This window comes from Letharia columbiana (genome assembly GCF_014066305.1).
Source record: "Letharia columbiana isolate WasteWater2 chromosome Unknown xfSc0000042_s0, whole genome shotgun sequence".
Classification (NCBI taxonomy): domain Eukaryota; kingdom Fungi; phylum Ascomycota; class Lecanoromycetes; order Lecanorales; family Parmeliaceae; genus Letharia; species Letharia columbiana.
The window spans coordinates 1-24,098 of NW_023501163.1; the positions used below are offsets into that span (position 1 = coordinate 1).

General features: G+C 35.1%; 7 protein-coding genes across 7 annotated transcripts; 4 read left to right on the top strand and 3 right to left on the bottom strand.

The window, feature by feature from the left end:
• Positions 1-230: 230 nt before the first annotated feature.
• On the bottom strand, positions 231-597 carry HO173_013089 (uncharacterized protein; the record flags this gene model as incomplete). Its single annotated transcript, XM_037314915.1, has 2 exons — positions 231-503; positions 556-597. The coding sequence occupies 2 exons, from the start codon at positions 595-597 to the stop codon at positions 231-233; spliced, it is 315 nt and encodes a 104-aa protein (XP_037158189.1).
• A 9,194-nt stretch (positions 598-9,791) lies between these two features.
• Positions 9,792-10,818, bottom strand: HO173_013090 (uncharacterized protein; the record flags this gene model as incomplete). The annotated part of the gene is made up of 2 exons (XM_037314916.1): positions 9,792-10,624; positions 10,722-10,818. 2 exons carry the CDS (start codon positions 10,816-10,818, stop codon positions 9,792-9,794), a joined length of 930 nt encoding a protein of 309 aa, XP_037158190.1.
• A 4,645-nt stretch (positions 10,819-15,463) lies between these two features.
• On the top strand, positions 15,464-16,365 carry HO173_013091 (uncharacterized protein; the record flags this gene model as incomplete). Its single annotated transcript, XM_037314917.1, has 2 exons — positions 15,464-15,758; positions 15,809-16,365. The coding sequence occupies 2 exons, from the start codon at positions 15,464-15,466 to the stop codon at positions 16,363-16,365; spliced, it is 852 nt and encodes a 283-aa protein (XP_037158191.1).
• A 507-nt stretch (positions 16,366-16,872) lies between these two features.
• On the top strand, positions 16,873-18,043 carry HO173_013092 (uncharacterized protein; the record flags this gene model as incomplete). Its single annotated transcript, XM_037314918.1, has 2 exons — positions 16,873-17,452; positions 17,538-18,043. The coding sequence occupies 2 exons, from the start codon at positions 16,873-16,875 to the stop codon at positions 18,041-18,043; spliced, it is 1,086 nt and encodes a 361-aa protein (XP_037158192.1).
• Positions 18,044-19,787: 1,744 nt separating this feature from the next.
• Positions 19,788-21,271, top strand: HO173_013093 (uncharacterized protein; the record flags this gene model as incomplete). The annotated part of the gene is made up of 5 exons (XM_037314919.1): positions 19,788-19,908; positions 19,997-20,086; positions 20,145-20,299; positions 20,368-20,646; positions 20,705-21,271. 5 exons carry the CDS (start codon positions 19,788-19,790, stop codon positions 21,269-21,271), a joined length of 1,212 nt encoding a protein of 403 aa, XP_037158193.1.
• An 88-nt stretch (positions 21,272-21,359) lies between these two features.
• HO173_013094 (uncharacterized protein) lies at positions 21,360-21,829 on the bottom strand (the record flags this gene model as incomplete). Its single annotated transcript, XM_037314920.1, has 2 exons — positions 21,360-21,465; positions 21,516-21,829. The coding sequence occupies 2 exons, from the start codon at positions 21,827-21,829 to the stop codon at positions 21,360-21,362; spliced, it is 420 nt and encodes a 139-aa protein (XP_037158194.1).
• A 376-nt stretch (positions 21,830-22,205) lies between these two features.
• Positions 22,206-23,681, top strand: HO173_013095 (uncharacterized protein; the record flags this gene model as incomplete). Its single annotated transcript, XM_037314921.1, has 1 exon — positions 22,206-23,681. The coding sequence occupies one exon, from the start codon at positions 22,206-22,208 to the stop codon at positions 23,679-23,681; it is 1,476 nt and encodes a 491-aa protein (XP_037158195.1).
• Between the last annotated feature and the right edge of the window lie 417 nt (positions 23,682-24,098).

Here is a 24,098-nt window from a genome sequence, read left to right on the forward strand (position 1 = left end):
TGAATCCCATTAATAAAAAGGTCCAGATGTTGCAAATGGTAAGGACTTTCTTGACCTTGCCCTTCAGGACAAGAGGGAGGAAGAGGTGGAAGAGGTGGATGTTGCCGACAACATTGGTCTGCGATAGCTGCGATGAAACAGCATCAACCTCCTCGACCTTGTCGCTCCTGTTGAACACATCGCATTAATTTACAGACCAGCCCGGAGACAGTAGCCAGAAGGAAGTAGACCTACAATGCGCCGATGGGTCCATAGGTGTCGAGGTAGGGCACCAAAGCTCCGTTGGCCACCAGATAGTCGATGCCACGCTCGCCGATGGTCTCGGCCGTGTCGGCAGCGGCTTGCTTCAGGCTGGCGTACTTGGTGAGGTCTGCATGGAGGATGTGGATATTGGGACGGTCGCCCAGCTCTGCCGCTATCTTCTTCTCGGTCGCAGCTTTGTCGCGGACCAGACCGACAACCAGGTTCTTCTGGTCTTCCCAGATCTGCCTAAGGAACTCGAACTAGGCTGGAATTAGATAAAGACGGTGCGTTACGCGGAAAAATCAGACTCACCCCGATTCCCTTGGACACTCCAGTGATAACGTAAACGGACATGTTGAGTGAGTGCGTAATGATTCTAAGTTGGATAAATTGTGTGTGTATATGTGTAGAAAGCGATAAGGACCTTGTCTCGAATGTTATAATTCGGTTGATTTGATAGAAAAGAGATCTATAAACGGGAATCATATTACATGCCAGGTGCTTAATACTACTACCCGATTAATAATAGATATCTAGAAACTTGCCTTCAATCTCCCTTGACGTAAGACATTCAGCGTATATTACATATATAGTAGAGTAGAATAGTTTCAGATAGACTTGGCAAACATTCGATTGAATTAATCCCTTATTAGTTAGACGAAAAGTATTAAGATGTCGGAGCCGAGAGAGATACGGAATATATTTCGACTAGATAGATCTCGTATCTCTAAATAAGAACGATTAAAGTAAGTAACGGGATTTATTTATAGTAAATCCTTATACTAATAATCTATATAATACTTTTAGAATATTAATATACTCATCTAATAGCGGCACGAGTTAAGAGTCTTAAACTTAAACTTTTTACTTTTACTATACTTAGCCTTAAAGTTCGTTTCCTCGCTTTCTATTACGTATTAAGCTTAATATATTAAAATAAGTATACTATATAAGTTAATTACGTATATTAGCCTTTAAACTAGATAGTTATAATCTTATTTCTTAAAACTACTCTTATTAGATTATATATAGATTAATATTTAATAAATTTAATTAAACTTAGTAAGTCTTCTTAGTTTACGCCGTCGTAGATCTATAAAAGAGATATTATTCTCGTACTTTTTTTTACTTATTAAAATAAGTAATATATATAGTCTACGTAACGAACTTAATTTAGAATAGTTTCTCTTCGATAGTCTCTCGTTTATACTAATATAGTCTCTCGCGTATAATTTATATATTAAGCTTTTAATCTCTAAGTTATTAAATTAAGATAAAAGATAATATTAATTCTTTATATTATACGAGTTTAGATCTATAAATTAAATTTATAATCTATTTTTTTAATTAGAATTATCGAGTAAATTTAATAAGTGAACTTTAATAAGCGATATTTAAATTCTTTATCTCTAAATAATTATAAGACTAAATTTTAGAATTTTCTAAAATATTAAAATATATAAATTATACTCTATAATTTAAAAAAAAATCGTAAGATTTTATTAGAAAATAAAAAAGCTATTTTAAATTTAAATAATATATCTATTTTTTCGATTAGAGCTATCGAGCGAACTTTAAGAAATAATATTTAAACTTCTTATCGTTAAATAATTATAAAACTAAATTTTTTAATTTTTAAATTATTAAAACGCGTAATCTATACTCTATAATTTTAAAAAAAAATTAAAAATTTAATAGAAAATAATAAAGTTATTAAAGAGTTAAAAATAGAGTAAGAGATTTTAATAGTTACGAATATATTAAGAAATTAATATAATATAACTTATAAATATAATATAGTAGAAAGATATTTATTAACTATATACTTATAGAGTAGATATATATAAAGAAAGACGCGTTAAGATCTAATTAGAAAGATATAGCGAGTATAGAAAATTAATTCGTAATAGAACGCTAATTTATTTACTCGTAGTATCTAATTAAAAAGCGTAATAACTCTAAATTTATAATTGACTATATATATAAATTTAAGATTTTTTTAACTTAACTCTATCTTATTCTTTTATATATATTAATTTAAATATATTATTTAATATATTATTTATTTAATAAAATTTGATAGTAAAAAGTATTAAAAAATAAAAAATAATATTATAAATTTATATATAATTATAAGATACGAGTAAAGGCCTATAAATTAAATTTATAATCGTTTTTTTAATTAGAGCTATCGAGTAAATTTAATAAGCGATCTTTAATAAGCGATATTTAAATTCTTTATCTTTAAAGAACTATAAGACTAAATTTTAAGATTCTTTTTTTATCTAAAAGCCTATATTACGTTCTATAATTTAAAAGAAGAATCTTAAAATTTTAATAGAAATAAAAAAGTTATTCTAAAATTAGATAATATATATCTATTTTTTAATTAAGACTATCGAGCGAATTAAATAAGCGAATTTTAATAAGCTATTATGAGATATCTCTAGAGATACTTATAGAATTACTAGCGTAGACTTAGTATGTATATATCTATTTATAAATTACATAGATTAATTAATAACTTTATACTATATATATATATAAGTTAAATTATAATAATTTCTTAATAATTAATAATAAGATTTTAAGATTTAATTTTACTTAATTCTATAATATAGTAGACGTCTCTACGAGTTATATCTATATTATATATTTATATAAAATCTATATTAATATCTAATAACATAACGCTTTAATCTAGCTCTTATATATACTTCGTAGTTATCGAGTTTATTATTTAAGATAACGTTTATATATTTTTCGTCTCGATCTATCGATATCGATATTAATGAATTTATACGCTAAGAGACTTACCTTATTTACGTTATAGTTATTACTGTATATTTAAGTATCTCTATCGTAGCCCATACTAGCTTTTATCGAGAATTCGACTTTACTTTTCTATCTTCGAATCTAATAATATACTTACTATACGATTTTAATTCTTATAACTAAGATAGTAATAATCTATTCGATTTTCACGCTACTCGATTATCGAAGTATTTATTTATACGTATAATATAGTAGAAGAAGAAGTATCGAAATTAGAAGACTTACTAGTAATATATAAGAAGGTCCTCTAAAAGTTATTATTTAGTAAGAGAAGAGAATATTATAGTAGATAATTACGGAGAATACTACGAAGAAAGTAAGCGATAACGAGATTATTATTAATAAGAATACGACTTAGCTCTCTAAAATCCTACGTTATATACTCTTTACGATTTTACGATATATTACTACTTAGTAGACGAAGAATAATATTATAATTTAATCTACTATCTCTACGCGTCTTAATAATATTATATTAATGTAATATATTACTAGAATAACGTTTTAGAAGAATAATCTACTACGATAATTATAGTTAATTAAATCTCTATAGATAAGAAATATCGAATAATATATATTTAAATGAATTAAAATCGTCTAATATCTTACTTCGATAGTTATTTTATTATTTAAAAGTTTTTTATTTTAGTAGGAGATTTTTTAGAATACACATTACTAATTAGCTAGATATTTTTAATTCTTTTCGATTTTTCGAAAGAGCATATATGTATGCATGCTTCTTGCTATGAGCGATATGATATTTCTCTATTTTTTATAAGTAATTATTATAAGATATCTTAGAAATATCTATAGAGCTACTAGCGTAGACTTAATATCGTATATATCTACTTTATAAACTATATAAATTAATTAATATCTTTTTACATCACATATATATATGAGTTAAATTATAATAATTTATTTAAAATAAGCGATATTTGAGATTCTTATTCTTTAATAATTAGAAGACTAAATTTTAGGAGTTTTTACGTTATTAAAAAGCCGAAAGTTATAGACTATAATTTAAAAAAAAATCTAAAAAAATGAATAGAAAATAGTAAAGTTATTTAGGGGTTAAAAGTAGAGTAAGAGATTTTTTTAATAGTTATAAATACTAATATATCTACTCGCGATAATTTAATCGATCTAATTAAAGAGCGTAAATCTAATAAATTTATAATTAGTTATATATATAAGTTTAAGATTTTATAATTTAGCTCTATCTTATTCTATTATAGATATTAATTAATTATTTTATATAATTATAAAGTAAATTAATATAATATTAAAGTAAATTAATATAATATTAAATTTAAATTAATATAGAATTTAATTAGAATTTAATTTATAATATTATAAATAGAATATATATATATAAGATCTATAGATTCTTAAATCTTAATATATTAAACTTAATTAAATTATATAATATTAAAAAATTAAAATTATATTATTACTATACTCTATATTTTTTAAATTTTTAAATTTTATTAATTTATATAAGAGTATTAATATATATAAAAGAATAAGATAAAGCTAAGTTAGAAAGTTTTAAATTTATATATATAGTTAATTATAAATTCGATAGATCTACGCTTTTTAATTAGATATCGCGGGTAAATAAATTAACATTCGTAATTTTATTAAAATATTCTTTTACTACCTTTAATCATTTAATAACTTTACAATTTTCTATTAAAATTCGTTAATTTTTTTTAAATTTTTAGTTAGCAGCTTAATATTTTTAAGAATAAAAAGAGTCTTAAAATTTAATCTTATAGTTCTTCAAAGGTAAAGAATTCAAATATCGCTTATTAAAGATCGCTTATTAAAATTTACTCGATAGCTCTAATAAAAAAAAATAGTTCTAAATTTAATTCATAGATCTTTACTCGTTTATAATATTAAGTTACTTATTATCTAAATAGTAAAAGTAACTCGTATATTATTTTAAACTCGCAAATAGTTTAGAAGAAGGAGTTTATTTACGTATATATTTCATATATAAATTTAATAGTCTTCTCTTATTATCAAGTATAATATCGTCGTTCGAAAGGCTTTAAACTATAATAGACGATAACGGTTAAATGACTAGCTATTTAGATAGAGAATTATTTAATAAGATATAGACAATTTTCAATTATATTAGGAATATATTAGTCTTTATTTAATTAGAGTAGCGAGGCTTTTTAATACTATAATAGTCTTTATTTAATCTCTTTTTTAAATATTATTATAAATAAATTATTAAATTTAATTAAAAAGATTAATAATTAAATAATTTTATACTTAATTAAAATATCTATATTTCTAATTTATTTTTATATCTCTATTTATAATTTAATTATTAAAAATATTTATATTAATTTAAATTTCTTTTATTATATTAATATAAGTAAAGACCTATAAATTAAATTTATGAAGTTAAATTTTTCTAAGTTAAAAATCGAACTCTAATCGCTTACTATACGTTTTTAATCTACTTTTACTATTATAAAATTAATAAAGAAGATAAAAGCCTTAACTCTAAGTTAAATCGAACTCTACTTACTTTCTATATAATATTTAATTTATTTAATCTACTTCTATTACTATAAATCGCTAATTAATTATATTCTTATCTAAGAAAGAAGTATCTACTTAATAATCTTATTTTTAATATATCTCATTAATCGAGTAAGTTATCTTTTTAATAAATCGTCTAAAATTATAATTAATAAATCGATCTTATTAATAACTCGACTTAGAGTTATATATAATTAACTATAAATAAAGATCTCGAAATATAAATATAGATCGATCTACTATAATAACTAATCTTAAATCTTATAAAAAATAGAGAAAGACTATATTCTTATAATAAGAAGTATTAAAATATCGAAAAGAAATAAAGATAACGTATTAATTAGTAATATAAATTCTATAATATCTTTTATTATAGTAAAATCTTTCGAATAATAAGATAGCTATAGATATCGAATGATTTTAATTCGTTTAAATATATATTATTCGATATTTCTTCTATAGAGATCTAATTAACTATAATCATCATAATAGATTCTTCTCTTATAACGTTATTATAGTAATATATTATATTAATATAATAAGAATAATAAATTAAGTTATAGTAGTATTCTTCGCTTATTAAATAATAATTTAATATAAGATCTTTAAAGAGCTAAGTCGTATTCTTAACGATAATAATCTTATTATCGCTTAATTTCTTTGTAGTATTCTTCGTAATATTCTTCGTAGTATTCTTCATATTTATCTATTATAGTTTCTTCTTTTACTTCTTCTCTTATAGAGTATTAAATTAAATAATTAATTAAATAATTAACTAAGTAATATAATATAAAATATTAAATAGCTAAGTTATATTCTTATTAATAGTAATCTTATTACCACTTAATTTCTTTATAATATTCTTCGTATTTATTTATTATAGTTTCTTTTCTTTATTTTCTTCTCTTATTAAAGTATTAATTAAGTAGTTCTAAATAACTAACTAATTAATTATATAGTATATAATATAAGATCTTAAGAGAGTTAAGTTATATTCTTAATAATAATAATCTTATTATCGCTTAATTTGTAGTATTCTGTTATAGTAATATTCTTCTTATTATTTATAATTTCTTTCTTATAATAGAATCTTAAAGCTAATGTATTTTTATTAATTAAATAAATATTAATATAATATTATTCTTAGTATTCTTCGTATTCTTAATATAATAAGCTTATTATAGTTATTTCTCTTATAATATTCTCTCTTATTTACTTATTATAATTTCTTTCTTAATTATTTTTAAATAAGTAAAATAACTAATTAATTAAATAATTTATTAAATAATAATTTAATATATAATTAGATAGAGTATATAACGTAAGATCTTAAAGAGCTAAGTCGTATTCTTAATAATAATAATCTTATTACCGCTTAATTTCTTCGTAGTATTCTTTATAATATTCTTCGTATTTATCTATTATAGTTTCTTCTCTTACTTCTTTTTTTATAAGAGTATTAAATTAAGTAATTAGCTAAGTAACTAATTAAGTAAATAATTAAATAATTGATTAACGATCTAACTAAGTGAATTATTAAGCTAATAGAGTAGGTAGTATTAATTAAATAATTAATCGAGTATCGCTAGCTTAAAAGAAATATATAGAAAGAGAATAATAGCTATAAATTCGTTTAAGCTCTTTTTAAGAGTTTTTTAACGCGTTTATAAGTAGTAGATAGCTATTAAGCTCGCTTACGCCCTCGATTATTAATTAATAAGTAATAAAATTTATAGTTAATAGAGACTTTAAGAGATAAATAAAAGAGATATATATATCTAAAGCGTTTAGTAACGTTTTCGCGAGAGGTATTAAAAACGATTATATTTATATTAATAGAATTAATAGAATTAATAGAGTAATAAAAGAATAATAATTATATAAATAAATAGATAAAAGAATTATTATTTAATTTCGAACGCGTTTAATATAACTATTATATTTAAATATTTATTTAATTTATTAATAGTAAATTAAACTTTATAATTTTTATATCGTTAGAAAGCGTAAACTAACTATTCTATAATTTACGAAATTATAAAGTAATAATATTCGTAGAGAGCTAATTATTTTAGAGTATAAATTTTTTATATATAAATTTTTAATAAGAAAGCTTAAGAGAGCTAGCGAGCTAATTTAGTCGATTTAATTAAAAGAGTATAATAACTTTAAATTTATAATTAACTATATATATAAATTTAAGATTTTATAACTTAGCTCTATCTTATTCTATTATATATATAGTAAAGGCCTATAAATTAAATTCATAATTATTTTTTTAATCAGAGCTATCGAGTAAATAGGTGAGCGATCTTTAATATACGAACTTTAATAAGCGATATTTGAATTCCTTGCGCTTTAATAATTATAAGACAGATTTTCAAAATTCTTAAAAATTCGAAAAGCGCAAATAGCGCTTTAAAATTTAAAATAAAAAATCTTAGAATTTTAATAGAAAATAAAAAAGTTATTTCTATTATAAATAACGTTCACCTATTTTTTTAATAAGGGAGGCGCGAGAGGGCGAGATTTTGATGATTACGGACGCTAATTTATTTATCCGCGATATCTAATCAAAAAGCGTAGACCTAACGAATTAATAATTAACTATATATATAAAATTCAAGATTTTTAAACTTAACTCTATCTTATTCTTTTATTAATATACGAGTAAAGATCTATAAATTAAATTTATAATTATTTTTTTAATTAGAGCTATCGAGTAAATAGATAAGCGATCTTTAATAAGCGAACTTTAATAAGCGATATTTAAATTCCTTACGCTTTAATAATTATAAGATAAATTTTTAAAATTCTTAAAAATTCGAAAAGCGCAAATAGCGCTTTAAAATTTAAAAAAAAAATCTAAAAATTTTAATAGAAAATAAAAAAGTTATTACTATTATAAATAATATATATCTATTTTTTAATAATAAGAGAGGCGCGAAAGGGCGAGATTTTTAATAATTATAAATATTAATTTATTTATTTATAATAATTTAGCTAGTTTAATTAAAGAGCGTAATAACTCTAAATTTATAATTAGCTATATATATAAATTTAAGATTTTTAAACTTAATTCTATTTTATTCTTTTATATTAGTATATATAAAAGAATAAGATAAAATTAAATTTAAAAATCTTAAATTTATATATATAGCCAATTATAAATTTAGAATTACTACGCTCTTTTAATTAAATTAGCTAAGTTATCACGAGTAAATAAATTAATATTTATAATTATTAAAATCTCGCCCTTCCGCGCTTTTCTTATTAAAAAAATAGATATATATTATTTATAATAGTAATAACTTTTTTATTTTCTATTAAAATTTTAAAATTTTTATTTTAAATTTTAAAGCGCTATTTGCGCTTTTCGAATTTTTAAGAATTTTAAGAATTTGTCTTATAATTATTAAAGCGCAAGGAATTCAAATATCGCTTACTAAAGTTCGCTTATCAAAGATCGCTTACCTCTTTACTCGATAGCCCTAATTAAAAAAAATGGGCTATGAATTTAATTTATAGGCCTTTACTCGTATATACTAATATACTAATAAATATATTTTTAAAAATATAATAATCGTTATTATTTTATCTATATTAAATTATCTCTTAATAATTATATTAATATAAATAGAGAATTTATAAATAGAGTTAACGTAGTTTTTTATCTAGCTCGAGGGTTAAAAGCTTAATATATAGATTATACGCGGAAGGCTACATTAGTACGAACGGGGGACTATCGAAGGGGGACTGTCCGGAGTCAAGTTGCGAGTTGCCGTAGAGACTCAGCCTTACTCGTGCAGGGCTGTGGTCTAACCGTATCGGGCTAGCCTAGCTTACCGCGAACTTATATAAGCCTTTTGCTCGTAGCATCAGAACTTCTACCCTTAGTTAATTTATACTACTTGAACTTACACACATAAGCTTCGTCGGGTAATCTACATCTGATAGTATATCTCTTATTCTCTGTATCAACCCCTAATCAAACCGAATCGATATTGATTTTAGCTTTATCCAAACCTCCCCCCGCCGGCTCGCGCCCTCAACCGCTAAATCGAAGCCGATGTCAAGATGCTTGCTTCATGTGTCCCCCCCGTCTCGAATTTTAGTTCCACAAGCGACTGCATACCTGACCTGGTCAGTCAGTATCCGTACTTCTTCGAAAAGAAATCGGCCAAAAACCCAGCGGAGATCGCGGTGCCGACATAACCACTTCCAGGACCAAACGCCCAAGCGCAACTGTCGCCGTCTTCCAAATCGACAACCCAAATCATCCTTGCCAACAGGAGAGCGGCTCCGCCACACGATATAGCGTAGTATGGTGCGCCAAAACCTGCCAGTTGACCCGCCAATACCAGAAAGTAGAGCTGCACGGCAGTCGCTATGTAGCAGGCTGGTTTCGTTCCCTTCCTTCCGAGGCGTACGGCGAGTCCTTTGACGCCAGCCTTTAGGTCATCGAGGTAATCCTGATGAGCGTAAATGGTGTCAAAGATGACAGTCCAGATAATCCCAGCGATGTATAGACATGCCGCTGACTGGGCCAGTGGTGCTTCGATGACTTTGGACACACGGGCTGAGAGATCCAACGACGGGTCCAACAGAGGCGTCAGCGGATCCTTCCCGACCATCGCAGTCACCAGAAAGATGGCATAAGACAGCCCGAATCCCAGCTCGACTTGGGGGTAGTTTGTGCAGCGCTTCAGGAAGGGGTAGATGAACAAGAGAACGCCGTCTACGGTGGCGTGAATTAACGTCAAATTGTCGAAGGGTAACAAGATGCAGACTCCAACGGCAATCTGTACGGCGGTGAAGAAATGCGCCTGCACCGTCGTGACGGCACCCCGTGGAATAGGCCTCACTCGGCAGCGAGCGACCTGGCGATCAAAGTCCTGATCTTGGTTGTCGTTCCAGGTGCAGGTAATGCCGCGGAAGACGGTCGTCCATAATCCCATGTGCGCTGCGAGGAGCACAAGAGCTTTCAGATCAATATCGCTGGAGAATGGGGGGGATGTTGATGGCAAACCCAAGCCCTATCAAGTAGTGCCAGTAGAAAGCCCAGAACCCTGACAGACGGTCGAGACGCATGAGTTCGGCGTACGGAACCCATGCGTCTGGTATGAAGCGAAAGAGGCCATGACTCGGCTTGCTGTAGCCTTTGACTTCATTCATGGCGGGGGAGGGACTGGTACCGTCCGGGCTATGATGGGTATACTTGGTATAGGACTGCCAGGGTCACTCATAATAGAGAGAAGCGGTATGATGATGGGTAATATATGCAATCCCCCCGAGGGCCCAGGGTCGGAGGATTGGAACGGGAAGGGCTATCGTACTAGTACTAAAGCCTCGGGGCCGGACCTATCATCACCTTTATCCTTTCTTATAAACATCCGTATCTGCTACAGAAGAAATCAGGGTATTTCCTGAGAGCAACAGATTAGGGACACATACATAAAGGATTTACGTAGCATAAGCGTGGCAGTCTGGCCTGAATTCTTTAGTTACCTTACGGAGCTTTTTCCGTCTTACCTGCATAGAAACGAGGGGGCGGATCCATGTATGAAGGACTTACATAGTATAAGCGTGGCAGTCTGGCCTGAGATTCTTTAGTTGCCTTACGCAGCCTTTTCCGTCTTACCTGCATAGAAACGAGGGGGCGGATCCTAAAGGCCGTAATGATGACCGTCTCGTCCACCAAGGCTGCCCGAAGCTGAGATGCTTGGTTGTCCCATGTATAGAAACAAGGCAATGGGTAGCAGACCTACTGTAGGTCCCCACCAGGGAACGTCGGTAGTTCTCCGAATCGTCGGTGGGTGTAACCACGGGATACGATAATCTGGGCATTGTAACTCCTTGGTAGTGAAATCTTGACCCGCATTATCACACCGCATACGTTCCATAGCAATTTGTTTCGTAGGTTCGTCAGTATCGGACACCTCGGAAGCCTATCTTAATGTCAGGGGTATGGTGCACTACTGAGTGGCAGACTGTTAGAAAAGGGGCTTTGTGGGTCTTAAGCGCCGAGAGGACCCTAGATCGCTTAATCTACATACGCTTGACGGAGTCTTAGCGGATAAGCTTAGATAAGCGATCCCCTCGAGTTTTCTTTACTTTCTTAAAAATTAATTTTATTATTAAATCTATATATAAATATATATATCTTTTTAATTCTATATTACTATATAGCTTTAAAGCTCTAATTTAAAATTAAGTTTAATAATTTTCATTCTTTTAATTCTATTTAAAGATAGCGATTTAAAATTAATATAATAATTACTATAAAAGTATTATTATAATACTTATAAAAGAAATTACTATTATTAATTAAAATATTAAATTAAAATATTATTATAATATAATTAAAGATATTAGAGCGTATTATAAACTTTAATAAAAAGATTTTTATATTAATTATAGATAATAATTTAAGAGAAGAATTAAGTAATAAGAATATTAATATTAATATAATTAATAGTTACTAAGAAAGTATCTCTAATAAAGAATAAGATATTAATTAATTAATAAATAAATAAATAAATTTATATATTAAATAATAGAAATTAATATTTTACTTATAGTCGAGATAAATTTATATAAAAATATTATCTTTAATTTTTAAAAGTAGAAATTATTTTATTTAAATAAAATTAAATATTTTTAAATTATAGTAATAATAGTAATACTAATATATTTAAATTATTAATAATTTATAAAATAAAGAGAATTTTAATTAAATTTTAATTTTAAATATAATAATATTATCTAGTATTTTTAAAAGATAATTAAGTTAGAGAAATTATTAGTTTATTATAAAAAGAGAATTTAAAAATATTAAATATTTATATAAAAGATAAATAAGATATTTTATCTAATCTTAAAAAACTTTCTTATTAAAATCTTTAATAGTAATTAAAAAAAGCTATAGACTAATTAAAAGAAAAGATTTTTAAATTATAATTATTAGTATATATAATAGAATAACATAGAGCTAAATTAGAAAATCTTAAATTTATATATATAGCTAATTATAAATTTAATAGATCTACGCTTTTTAATTAGATATCGCGGGTAAATAAATTAACGTTCGTAATTATTAAAATCTCTTTTTCTACTTTTAATCTTTTAATAACTTTATTATTTTCTATTAAAATTTAATAAAAAAAATTTAATTATAGATCGTACTTTACGCTTTTTAATAATAATAAAATTATAAAATTTAATCTTATAGTTTTTTAAAGATAAGAAATTTAAATATCGCTTATTAAAGATCGCTTATTAAAGATCGTTTATTAAATTTACTCGATAGCTCTAATTAAAAAAAAAGTTATAAATTTAATTTATAGACCTTTACTCGTATAGAATAAAAAGTTAATAAACTTTCTATTAAATTAAATTATAGATTTAATAAATTATAGATTTAATAAATTATAGATTTAATAAATTATAGATTTTATAAATTATAGATTTTATAAATTATAGATTTTATAAATTATAGATTTAATAAATTATAGATTTAATAAATTATAGATTTAATAAATTATAGATTTAATAAATTATAGATTTAATATTATTTAAGCGTATATAGATATTAATTAAAAAAAATATATATATATATATTAATATTATCTTTAATTTCTAAAGATATAAATTAATATCTATTTTAAAAATTATTTTAAAAATTTAATTAGTATATATAATAGAATAAGGTAGAGCTGAGCTTGAAAACCTTGAATTTGTATGTGCAGCCAATCATCAATTCGATAGGTCTACGCTTTTTGATTAGACACCGCGGGTAAATAAATTAGCGTCCGCAACCATCAAAATCTCGCCCTCCTCATCAAGAATTAGGTGTACGTTATTGATATATAAAATAACTCTTTTTTTTCTATTAAAATTTTGAGATTCTTTTTCAAATTATAGAACGAAATGTGAGCTTTCAGGTAAAAAAAAGAATTTCTAAATTTAGTCTTATAATTATCAAAGCGTAAGGAATTCAAATATCGCTCATCAAAGTTCGCTCGACAGTCGGACAGCCTTAATCAGGTACACATTATTTAATTTTAGAATAACTTTTTTATTTTCTATTAAAATTTTATGATTTAAATTTTAAATTATAGCATAAAATGTGAGCTTTCAGATAAAAAAAGAATTATTAAATTTAGTCTTATAGATATTTAAAAGCAAGGAATTCAGATATTACTCATCAAAGATCGCTTATTAAAATTTACTCGACAGCCCTAATTAAAAAAATGGTTATGAATTTAATTCATAGGCCTTTACTCGTTCTTTATAAAACTTTATTTTAATCTTCGTTACTAATTAGCTAATAGTTAAATTATATTAATTAAGCGAAATAAACTTATAATACTTATAATATACTTAAAAAAAATTTAAATTTAAAAGAATATAAAATAGATAATATTTTTATCTTATAAGAAGATTAATATTAAGAAAATTAAAATTCTTAATATATAAGTAAGAACGAATTATAATTATCGCGTAGATAAAATAATTTAAACTTAAAGAATAAATAATTTAGAGATTATAAGTTTAAAGATATATTTAAGAATAATAAATCTTATTTAAATAATATAAAGTATTATAATTATAAATGAAAAGAGTATTATATCTCTATTTATATTAAATTATAAAAAGCGTATTAAGCGTTATAAATATATTTTCTATATTATTAATAAGAAATATTTCTTAATAATTTTAAATCTTTTAGTTTTAATTAATAAGTAAATTAAGATAAATATAAAAGATTAAATTTAGCGTTTTAAAATTAAAAAGTAGTTACTTAAGATTTAAATATTTTAATAATTCGCGAATATTTTAAAAGAATATAAGACTTTTTATACTTTAATTATAATAAGAATAGTAATTATAAATAAGAAATAAATTATTAATATAATTAAAATATAAAGTATTTATATAAATAGCGTAGAGATTATTCTTAAACTTTCTAATAAGTTAAAGAAATATAAAAATATATTCTTATTAAATCAAAAACTGCTCGACGTCGCTACCGAAACTCAAAAAACAGCCGTCCAGTTTTACAACGATCACGGGCTTGACCTCGTCCAAAAGCTGTGTTATTATAGGTTCAAAGTCGAACAAGGTCTGGCAAAAGTGAGTCTAGAAGAGGCTCAGAACAACGCCGTTATCATCAGATCAACAAAGGAGTATCTACGAAAGTGAACAACGCTTTCAGCCTCCTTGATTAAGGTGATTTTGAGGAAGCTTCAATTCGCTAGGTCGGCTTTGGCAAACTTCTCCTTATCAACAGCTCATACTCTATCTGAATTACAAGCCGCATTTCCCTGTTAGCTAGATACATAAAAAGTGGTGGACTGATGCATCCTTTAGGGCTTCGTGAGCTTACGCAGTCGTCCTGTGCTCTTGCGGAGCATGCACGTATACATCTAGCGGCTTTTGAAGTCAAAGAAAAGAGCGGTTCACTGTAGAAGATCATGTTTGGTTGACTAATACAAGTTCGTACTGTGCATGGATGGATCCACCTGTCGGAGCGGCCACTTCCACCTTTCTCTGGTGTTCAACCAAACAGCTTTCAAACTTTGAATTCACTTTTTGCCGGCAAAGCCGGAGGAAGAGAACCAACAGTCTTTATTTCGATTGCCGTGAAGACCTGCAAATCCCTCTGGCTGAAGGGAAGATTTTTTCAAATTATCCTAATATCACGTCAAGCACGACTATTATATTGTTGTAATCTATCGTTGCCCAAGGGTTACATGATAGATGCATTTCGAATGAACAAGTAAGGATGTGCATATGGGAATGTTTGTTTATTGATTCAATGGTCTTTGCGAATCGCCGGACAGATCGAGACGCGGCCAACGCTGTCTTGGAAACATTCAGGAGGCTATTAAGTGGGGTGATTGAACTCAGGAAGAACAAAGAGTTAATCGTGGTGGTCGATCATGTGGACCAGTTGTCTGGAGAGCCCTCAACTTCGTTGAGAAAAACGCTGCAGGTGATTCAGGAAATGATGGATTCTCGACTTGCCACTAAGCTTCATTATGTTCTCGTGGGTAAACCGATACGAGAGAATAAGGGATTTCCTATTGTTGATGAGAATACAGAGTATCATAGTAAGCTATAGGGAAATTCGTGTTGTTGGATTCCGCTGATAGGCGTCTAGAGCGCGTGAGATTCGACGATATGGACCACTTGAAAATCGACCCCCGACGACGGCGGATATACGCAAAAGGCTTCGCTCTGGAAAAGGTCCTAGTCTCGGCACCCATACTCGCAGTAGGGTTGAAGTTTCTATTAGGAGCCGACAGATCCCAGGTCAACCGCAGCGAACAACTCGATATAGAAGAGAAAGAGGCTGACCATAAGGACGCGCTTTGGCGAGTAGCTACAGCAGGCTCACTTCTCAGCCAATTTAACATATCTCAAGATTTGCAGATTGTGCAGACTGATCAAACCGCGAGTAATCTCGCAAGAGCCGAGTATCAGGCGCGTGAGCGTGACCAAATATTCCCAGATCGACAAAGGGCACTCGCTCGGCGCAAGCGATATCCTGATACAGTAATCATCGACAGCGAGCATGTGACCATCGTCAAAGATCTTCAAACTGGGGACTGGGATCTGAGGGGACTGTTGGTCGAAGCCGACGGAAGCTCCCTTTGGGACTTGATGGTCAACTTATCAAAGTTTAATAGCCAAAGGGAGCCCGAAGATGACGTCTGATGAGACTAGGACTCTTCTCGAAACGATGATCAAGGATGCACGTCGTCTTTGCATAAGAAGTCCGATTCTCTTTACCATGTCCGCGAGAGTACGCATCATCAATTCCGAGAACACTTCTATGGACTAATGGACCAATGTTCAAAACCCTGACCACCAGCAAGGGTATCAAAGAGATTATCTCGCTCAGCGCAGCATCTTACGCTTCTCTGGATCCTACCGGTAGCGACGATTCGACCCAGAAACACATCGGACCGCGTTCCCGCAAATGGTTGTGTTACTCCTGTCGCTCTGGAACAATGAAGATCTTGCGGAGATCAAGGATTTCTTGGAAGCGACGTATAAGCTCAAAACTGACCGACCCGACATTGAGTTGTTGATCTTGAAGCTCTTCCTTTGTTTTCGATCAACCCGCGGGTATTCTTGAGCGCGTTGTTGCCCGCCATCGTTGGATTTCCACTAGAAAGTGGCAACGCCAACATAGATGAAGACCATAGTAATATCTGGAACATGTTCATGAGGAGAAATCCCGAAGATGGCTATCTCCTTCCCCGGACAGTCGACGATCTCGACCGGAAATTCCTCTCATGGATTGTCAAGTGGCCAGACGAGGGCTTCAGATCCACATCGATCTTCAACACTCTGCAATACGCAGGACGTCTAAGAACGATCAACGACATCCCTCCCGTCGAGGTTCACCCTAGATCGGATTGCACTGAGTTGACTAATGTCATGACCGACGACAGCAGATATGTCATTAGTCCCCAAGACCTCGATAACATCATTTATATGACACCAGGGAGATATCCCGTGCAAGAGACCGTGGGGGGGAAACGGTGTTATGATTTAATCATTCAAGAGACACTGCTCAATGGCAAACTGTATCAAGCACGAAAAAGATCGTCCAGGGTAAACCAATGGCTAGCTAATCCGAGACGAGGTGGCAATGTGGTGAGCAAACTAGTCCGGGGAAGGTCGGACTATCAGCCATTCCTAAACGATGTCAGAGGCACTGGGAGACTCGTGAAGGTACTCGCAATCTTAAACCAGGCGACTCTGGCCATCACATATAAGATGGAGGGGGTGCAAGGTCAGTCGGATAGATGCCGTTCAAAACACGGCCAGAGACATCCGACATTTGCGCGCCTTCATCAGCCATATTGAGCAGCGTGAAGACACGACGCATCATTTCAGTCCGGAGAAGCGCGAATTGAAGCAAAATCTGGATCAAGCGAAAGCCCAGATAAGTCTGGCTGAGCAGAGTCGAACGAGGATCGGCTTGGACCAAGAACTCTCCAGTGAGCCGGTAGCGAAGTGTCTGTATACCGAAGGGTTGAAAGATGGTGGTGTCTGGAATGGTTATGAAGCACGGTGTGAGCAGCACAATGGGAACCTACGCGTCGAAGCCATAAAGTCAACCATCGGTGACGTAAAATGGCTGATGAGGGAAGTCATCGAGCTTTCCCTCCATCAGCAGCGGTCCAAGCTGTTTGTTACGCCTCTGAAAGCGATCCTGGAAGGTCATCGGGATGATGAGGTCCAAGTCGGTGACGTTGTGGCACGAGGACAGCTCTGGACCAAACGCGGCTTTCAGCATGATCAATTATTTGAGAATAGTGAGCGTGGAGGAACAGAATCAGAGCCGATGTGGGAGGAATCGAATACAGGAACCCCATGCTAAGGTTGTATGCCGCTTCAAGTGAAAGAGGTTCTTGATCGCAAGAAACAAATTTTCCGGGGAGCATAAGAGATTGGAGTCGTGTAGTCACTGATGTGACGAGAACATCATGCAGGTTGCGTAATTCAACTCGACTCGCGCGAACAAAGGCCTAAATCAGCTTGTGGGCATCAAGAAATATGGGGAAACACAGGTCTTCCCGTGTTCGAGCTAATGAAGATGACCCAAGCGAGGCAGGTGAGTGACCCAAGGGACAAGATCTATGTATGGAGTGCTGTCACTCGTAAAGAATGAGAATTCGCTCCCGTATCTTCCAACCTACGATATTGACCCGCGTACTTTATATCGCGACTTCGCAGTACATGCGATCGTTCAGAGTCAGGAATTACGGTTATTAGAGGTATGCGAAATGAATGAGTCTTCGCTGCTTGTTCAACTCATCCTGGGTTCCGACCTGGTCAGCCAAAGGATTACTTATCGACTCACTCACCTCGGACAGAGACCCCTTTTTGTGCAGCAGGCCCGCTAATCGAGCGAGCGCGACTCAGAGTACAAGGCGATACTCTCCTAGCCCTAAATGTAGTCGTCGATGGAATCGAAGCTGTTGGCACACAAATAGAATGTTGCGCACAAGAAACAGGACAGTCGTACGACGATTTCGAGTGGACTCAAATGGGGTTAATCCATACCGAGTTTCGGAAGATGATCGATAAGAGTACAGCATACGGCTCTTCAGAGGACGTAAAAGAAGAAGTGAGATCACATACAGTCGTCGGCGGACGAGACGCGGACTACCGTCGAGCTGAGCAAGATAGTGCCAACACACGAGTGGTTACAGAGCCATTGGGGAACCGTGTCCGTTGAGCCAAGCGACCCAAGATGCGAGCATATCATGGAGGCTCAGAAACGGATAGTGCAGACAGCTGATGGTCGGCGACTCTGCTTGTCGAGCAAAGTGAGAATTGGATGGGTGCCCAAGAAAGGGAGGGAGGGGGACCTGATTGCTGTGGCGGCAGGCTCCCAAATTCCAATCGTACTACGTTCCCGACGGGATGAAGAGTATGAGGTCGTCGGGGGATGCTATATCCACGGGATTGGACGAAGGGCGGCAAGATGGAGATGGTGGTCTTACGTTTGGTTGAAAGGTGACCGTTTCCAGAACCTTACCAGCAACGGAGGAGCTGTGATTCCAGCAGGATTGACTACCTTTTGTTTAATGGACAACAGCTCGGCTATATACTGCTATGTATTCTATCTACACATCAAAGGCTTGATACTTAAATTGAGCTTTCGAACATTGGGGAGTTGGATAAAGAAAGATGAAGGATGAGCTTGCTTACCCGGGCTTAGGTGCTGGATCACACCCAGCTCCGGGAGTTGCAAAACTAGGGGGAAATTTTAAGTCGAATAGTTAATCAACCATTCAAACGTACGCTTATTATTCTAGCTAGGGAGATGTATAATTATTCAATTAGAGTAGTTTATATAACAAAATGTTGTCATTGAAACTTTTTTTTTTTAGTTAAAAAAATTTTGAAAAAAAAAAAATATTTTATAATTTATTTTTTAAAACCCAAAAACAAACCCCCCGTGAAAAGAGGCGGCCCGGGGCGGGCCCCGGCTACCTTAATAAGCTGGGGGCAGATTTCGTCTGCTTCAGTGCTTACAGTGCCAAGAGAACGCGGGTGAGCTGGAATCGCCATCAAGCTTAAGAGAGCTCCCTCTTCTCCAAATCATCGCCGGCGCAATGGACCTTTACCACCAGGCCATCGATTTAGCCAGCAACCCCAAGCATACAAGATGGCTTTCGCCCCTCCTTCTCCTTGCGGACGCCGTTTTCTGCGCCCTCATCATCTGGAAAATACCTTGTGAGCTTTGGTCCCCGAGCTCCTGCGCCAACGAGAGAGGAAGCTTTTTGGCCCAACCCGCAAAGGATGGAGCTGACGCCCAGGCTAGACACTGAAATCGACTGGAGAGCCTACATGCAGCAGGTTGAACAGTATCGAAATGGAGAGCGCGACTACACCCTCATTAAAGGCGACACAGGTTGGATTCGGAAATGTGCCTCGTATCTCTATTATTGGGTGCTAAATCTGAATGGCAGGTCCTTTGGTTTACCCAGCAGCGCATCTATTCATATACAACGCTCTATACCTCATTACGGACAAAGGAGCTGATATCTTAATCGCTCAATGTACATTTGCTGTTGTGTATCTTGGCGCCGTGAGCATGGCTATGGCTTGCTACCGTATGGCTAAGGTATGAGGATTTCGGGCTACGACAGAAAAGCTAGCGACAAACTTCTGGGCCTGTGCTGACCAGTGCAGGCACCGCCATACATATTTCCCCTCCTCATCCTCTCGAAAAGACTCCACAGCCTATTTCTCCTGCGACTCTTCAACGATTGCTTTGCTATTCTGGCGCTCTTCACCGCTATATACTTCTACCAACGAAGAATCTGGACCGTCGGAAGCGTTGTCTATTCGTTCGGCGTCGGTATTAAGATGAGCGTTTTGCTGGCTGCTCCCGCAGTTGGACTCATATTGTTGCAGGCGCTGCCTTTCAACAGGGCAATGAATGCTGTGTTTCTCATGGCACAGATACAGGTAAGTCTTTTTCTTACAATCGCGAATGCCGCGAAACAAGGCTGACGCCGTACAACAGATCACCCTTGCCTTTCCGTTTCTACCAGCCAACGCGAAAGGCTATCTCGCTCGGTCATTCGAGCTCACTCGACAGTTCTTGTTCAAATGGACCGTCAATTGGAGATTTGTCGGGGAAGAAAGATTCTTGTCCAGGGAATTTGCTATAACCCTAATTGCTGTCCATCTTGCATTGCTCTCAACTTTCGTTCTGACTCGTTGGACTCGACCGTCTGGCCTTTCAATACCAGCTTTGATATCCACCGCAATCAAGCCTCTTCCGCCGAAAGCCCAGCAATTGATGTCCATCAATGTGTCACCATCCTTCATTATGACATCCATTCTGAACTCTATGGCTATCGGCATGCTGTGCGCACGGTCTCTTCACTACCAATTCTATGCTTATATCGCCTGGTCAACACCGTTTCTGCTCTGGAAAGCTGGCTTGCATCCAATCTTCATATACGCAGTCTGGGGGGGCTCAAGAGTGGGGGTGGAACGTGTATCCGAGTACCGACGCAAGCTCGATCATGGTAGTAGGGTGTTTGGTTGTTCAGGTGTTGTCTGTATGGTGGGGCACAAGGGATGACCTTGCTGATGTTGCACCTCCCGCGGATATTGCGGGCGAAGAGAAGGAACATGATGAGTGATGGATGCTGGAATGCAAAGCAATGGGATCATTCTCCGCAATCCGACTCCTCAGCTGGTGGCATTTTGCCTGCGGTCGATTCATCCTCCTCGCTGTCGTCGAGATAGGTGGGTTTCTTGACAAATTCTGGAGGCCTCCACTGACGCATTAGCAGTGCACATTGCTCGAACTCGAGGACACCAACCAATATGCCTGCTTCCGCCATTGCTTCTCGTCTCTCACCACGTTGACAATCTCTCCACCAAGCTTGTTCTCTCTGTCATCAAATGCGGAGCTGTCGACCACGACATACCCGCCACGTTTGATCCATATCTGTGAACGGAAGCGAGACGGTAGCTCGGCCAACAGTGGCTCTTTCCCCGAAGGCAGCTCCACTGAGTACAAGTTGTTGCCCTCTGCCTTCTTGACCAAAGCGATCATATGACCCTGGTCCAAGACCGCTGGTGGAGAGGATGTCTCCGCTGCCGTCGCTAGCAATTTGCGTTTCGGTCGACCCATTACAGAGATTCGCTTTGTTTGGTCTCTCTTATGTTATTTCAATGAGGGGAGTGAAGGCTTCGAGCTACCAAGCCGGCCGTGTGGGTAAGGCTGATTTTTGGCCTTCAAGCCGAATAAAGGCCGGCACTTGACGGAAAAGGGAAATGCTATCTTTTCCCACAATATTGAGCAGGTTACCCATCTATCATCCCAATGGATGGGCTTACCTCCTTGGCTGATGAAAAGTTTCTTGGGTATTGGGAAATACGTTAACTCTCTCGTCATGATATATACCCTTTTGCATGCCAATATATAAAGTCTTTCAACAGAATATATATAATTCCTTTTTTGAGAAAGCGTCTCGAATACAAGACTGAACCCTCGACACAAGTCAATTATGGTATCACAAAGAGGATTCGGAGCCCTTATTGATATCGACTCACGTATTACCGACCCTCCGGCCGCTCTCAAAAAGGATTCTCATGCTCTTCCTGACTTGCCAACCGCGTACGAACTGGACGAGCTGAACAGGACCCCTCGTGATAATGGTCCTCCGCTACCACTTACACCTTCGGGTGGTCAGACTCCAAGAAGTCTCCATGAATTGGAGATGTCCCGCCCACCTACACCGGAATATCACGATGCCGCCGAAGTCGTGCAAACGTGGACGAACCCGCCAATCAACAAGTGGCGACTCTTGAGTGCTTGTCTGATGAACTTCGGCAACGGTCTGAACGACGCAGCCCCTGGCGCTCTCATTCCCTACATGGAAAAGGACTACAAGATCGGCTATGCGATTGTCTCGCTCATTTTCGTCACGAACGCCGTTGGCTTCATCGCAGCTGCTCCTGTCAACCAGCTCCTGCAGGCTCGTTTGGGCCGGGCCAAGACACTTGTTCTAGCCGAGTCCATCATGGCCGCAGCCTACATCATGCTGGTCTGCAGGCCTCCCTTTCCCGTCGTCGTCGTCTCTTTCCTGTTCCTAGGCCTAGGCATAGCCACAAATCTGGCTCCGAACAACGTCTTCTCAGCCAACCTCGCCAATGCGACGACCGCGCTGGGCTGCTTGCATGGGTCCTACGGCATCGGTGCAACGATCGGTCCACTGATGGCGACGGCGTTGGTCACTCACAACCATCCCTGGTCCACCTTCTACTTCATTTCCCTATCCATCACCATCTTCAACCTCCTCCTCGCCTTCTTCTCCTTCCGCAACTACGAAAAGGACACCCCGCCCCTCAACCCCCTGCGCCCCACCCCCTCGAACCCCCACCCCGCGCCCCCCTCCCGCTCCACCCTCCTCAAAGCCGCCCTCACGCACAAAACCACCGTCCTCGGCGCCCTCTTCATCTTCTGCTACCAGGGCGCCGAGGTCAGCATCTCGGGCTGGGTCATCTCCTTCCTCATCTCCTACCGGCACTCCTCCCCCGCCCACGTCGGCTACGTCACCGCCGGCTTCTGGGCCGGCGTCACCCTCGGCCGCTTCCTGCTCTCGCACCCCGCCCACCGCGTCGGCGAGAAGCGCGCCGTCATCGCCCTGGTCCTCGGCGCCGCGGCCTTCCAGCTGCTCGTCTGGTTCGTGCCCAACGCCGTCGGCGACGCCGTCGCCGTCTCCGTCGTCGGCCTCCTGCTCGGGCCCGTCTACCCCGCCGCGACCGCCGTGTTCGCGTCGTTGATCCCGAAGCGGCTGCAGATGAGCGGGTTGGCGGCCGTGTCGGCGCTGGGCAGTTCCGGCGGCGCGGTGGCGCCGTTGGTGACGGGGGTTTTGGCCCAGGAGGTCGGGACGTGGGTCTTGCATCCGATCTGTATCGGGTTGTTCGCGGGGATGTTGGGGTGTTGGGTGGGATTGCCCAGGATTGTAAAGAGGGAGTGAGGGGGCGGGGGTGGGATTGGGGAGGGTCTGGGAAAGGTGAATGGAGGAAGGGAGGGCATTTGGGTCCCTAGGTGGTTTGGATTTGCGGTGGATTGATATGATGGGAATCGGACATATGGGAAGTTTGAACTATTTTTACGTGGAAATACTAGGCGTTGTGTCACCGCACGGACGGTCGCCCCGTTTTCTTCATTGAAAATGAAAAGCTGCACATCAGGCAAGCTACCTAACATACAAGTGGCGGCCTTAGGACCAGCTTGCTGTGAATCTTATGAGAGTCCACAGACCAGTGCCCCCTCTGCAGGTTGATCAAAAATTCTCTTGGTGTAGGTCGACTGCATCTTAGGTTCTGTTACAGCGTGTTAGCCAGTATTCTACACTTGGGGAACAGTAGATCGGGTAGCTCACATCTGCCCA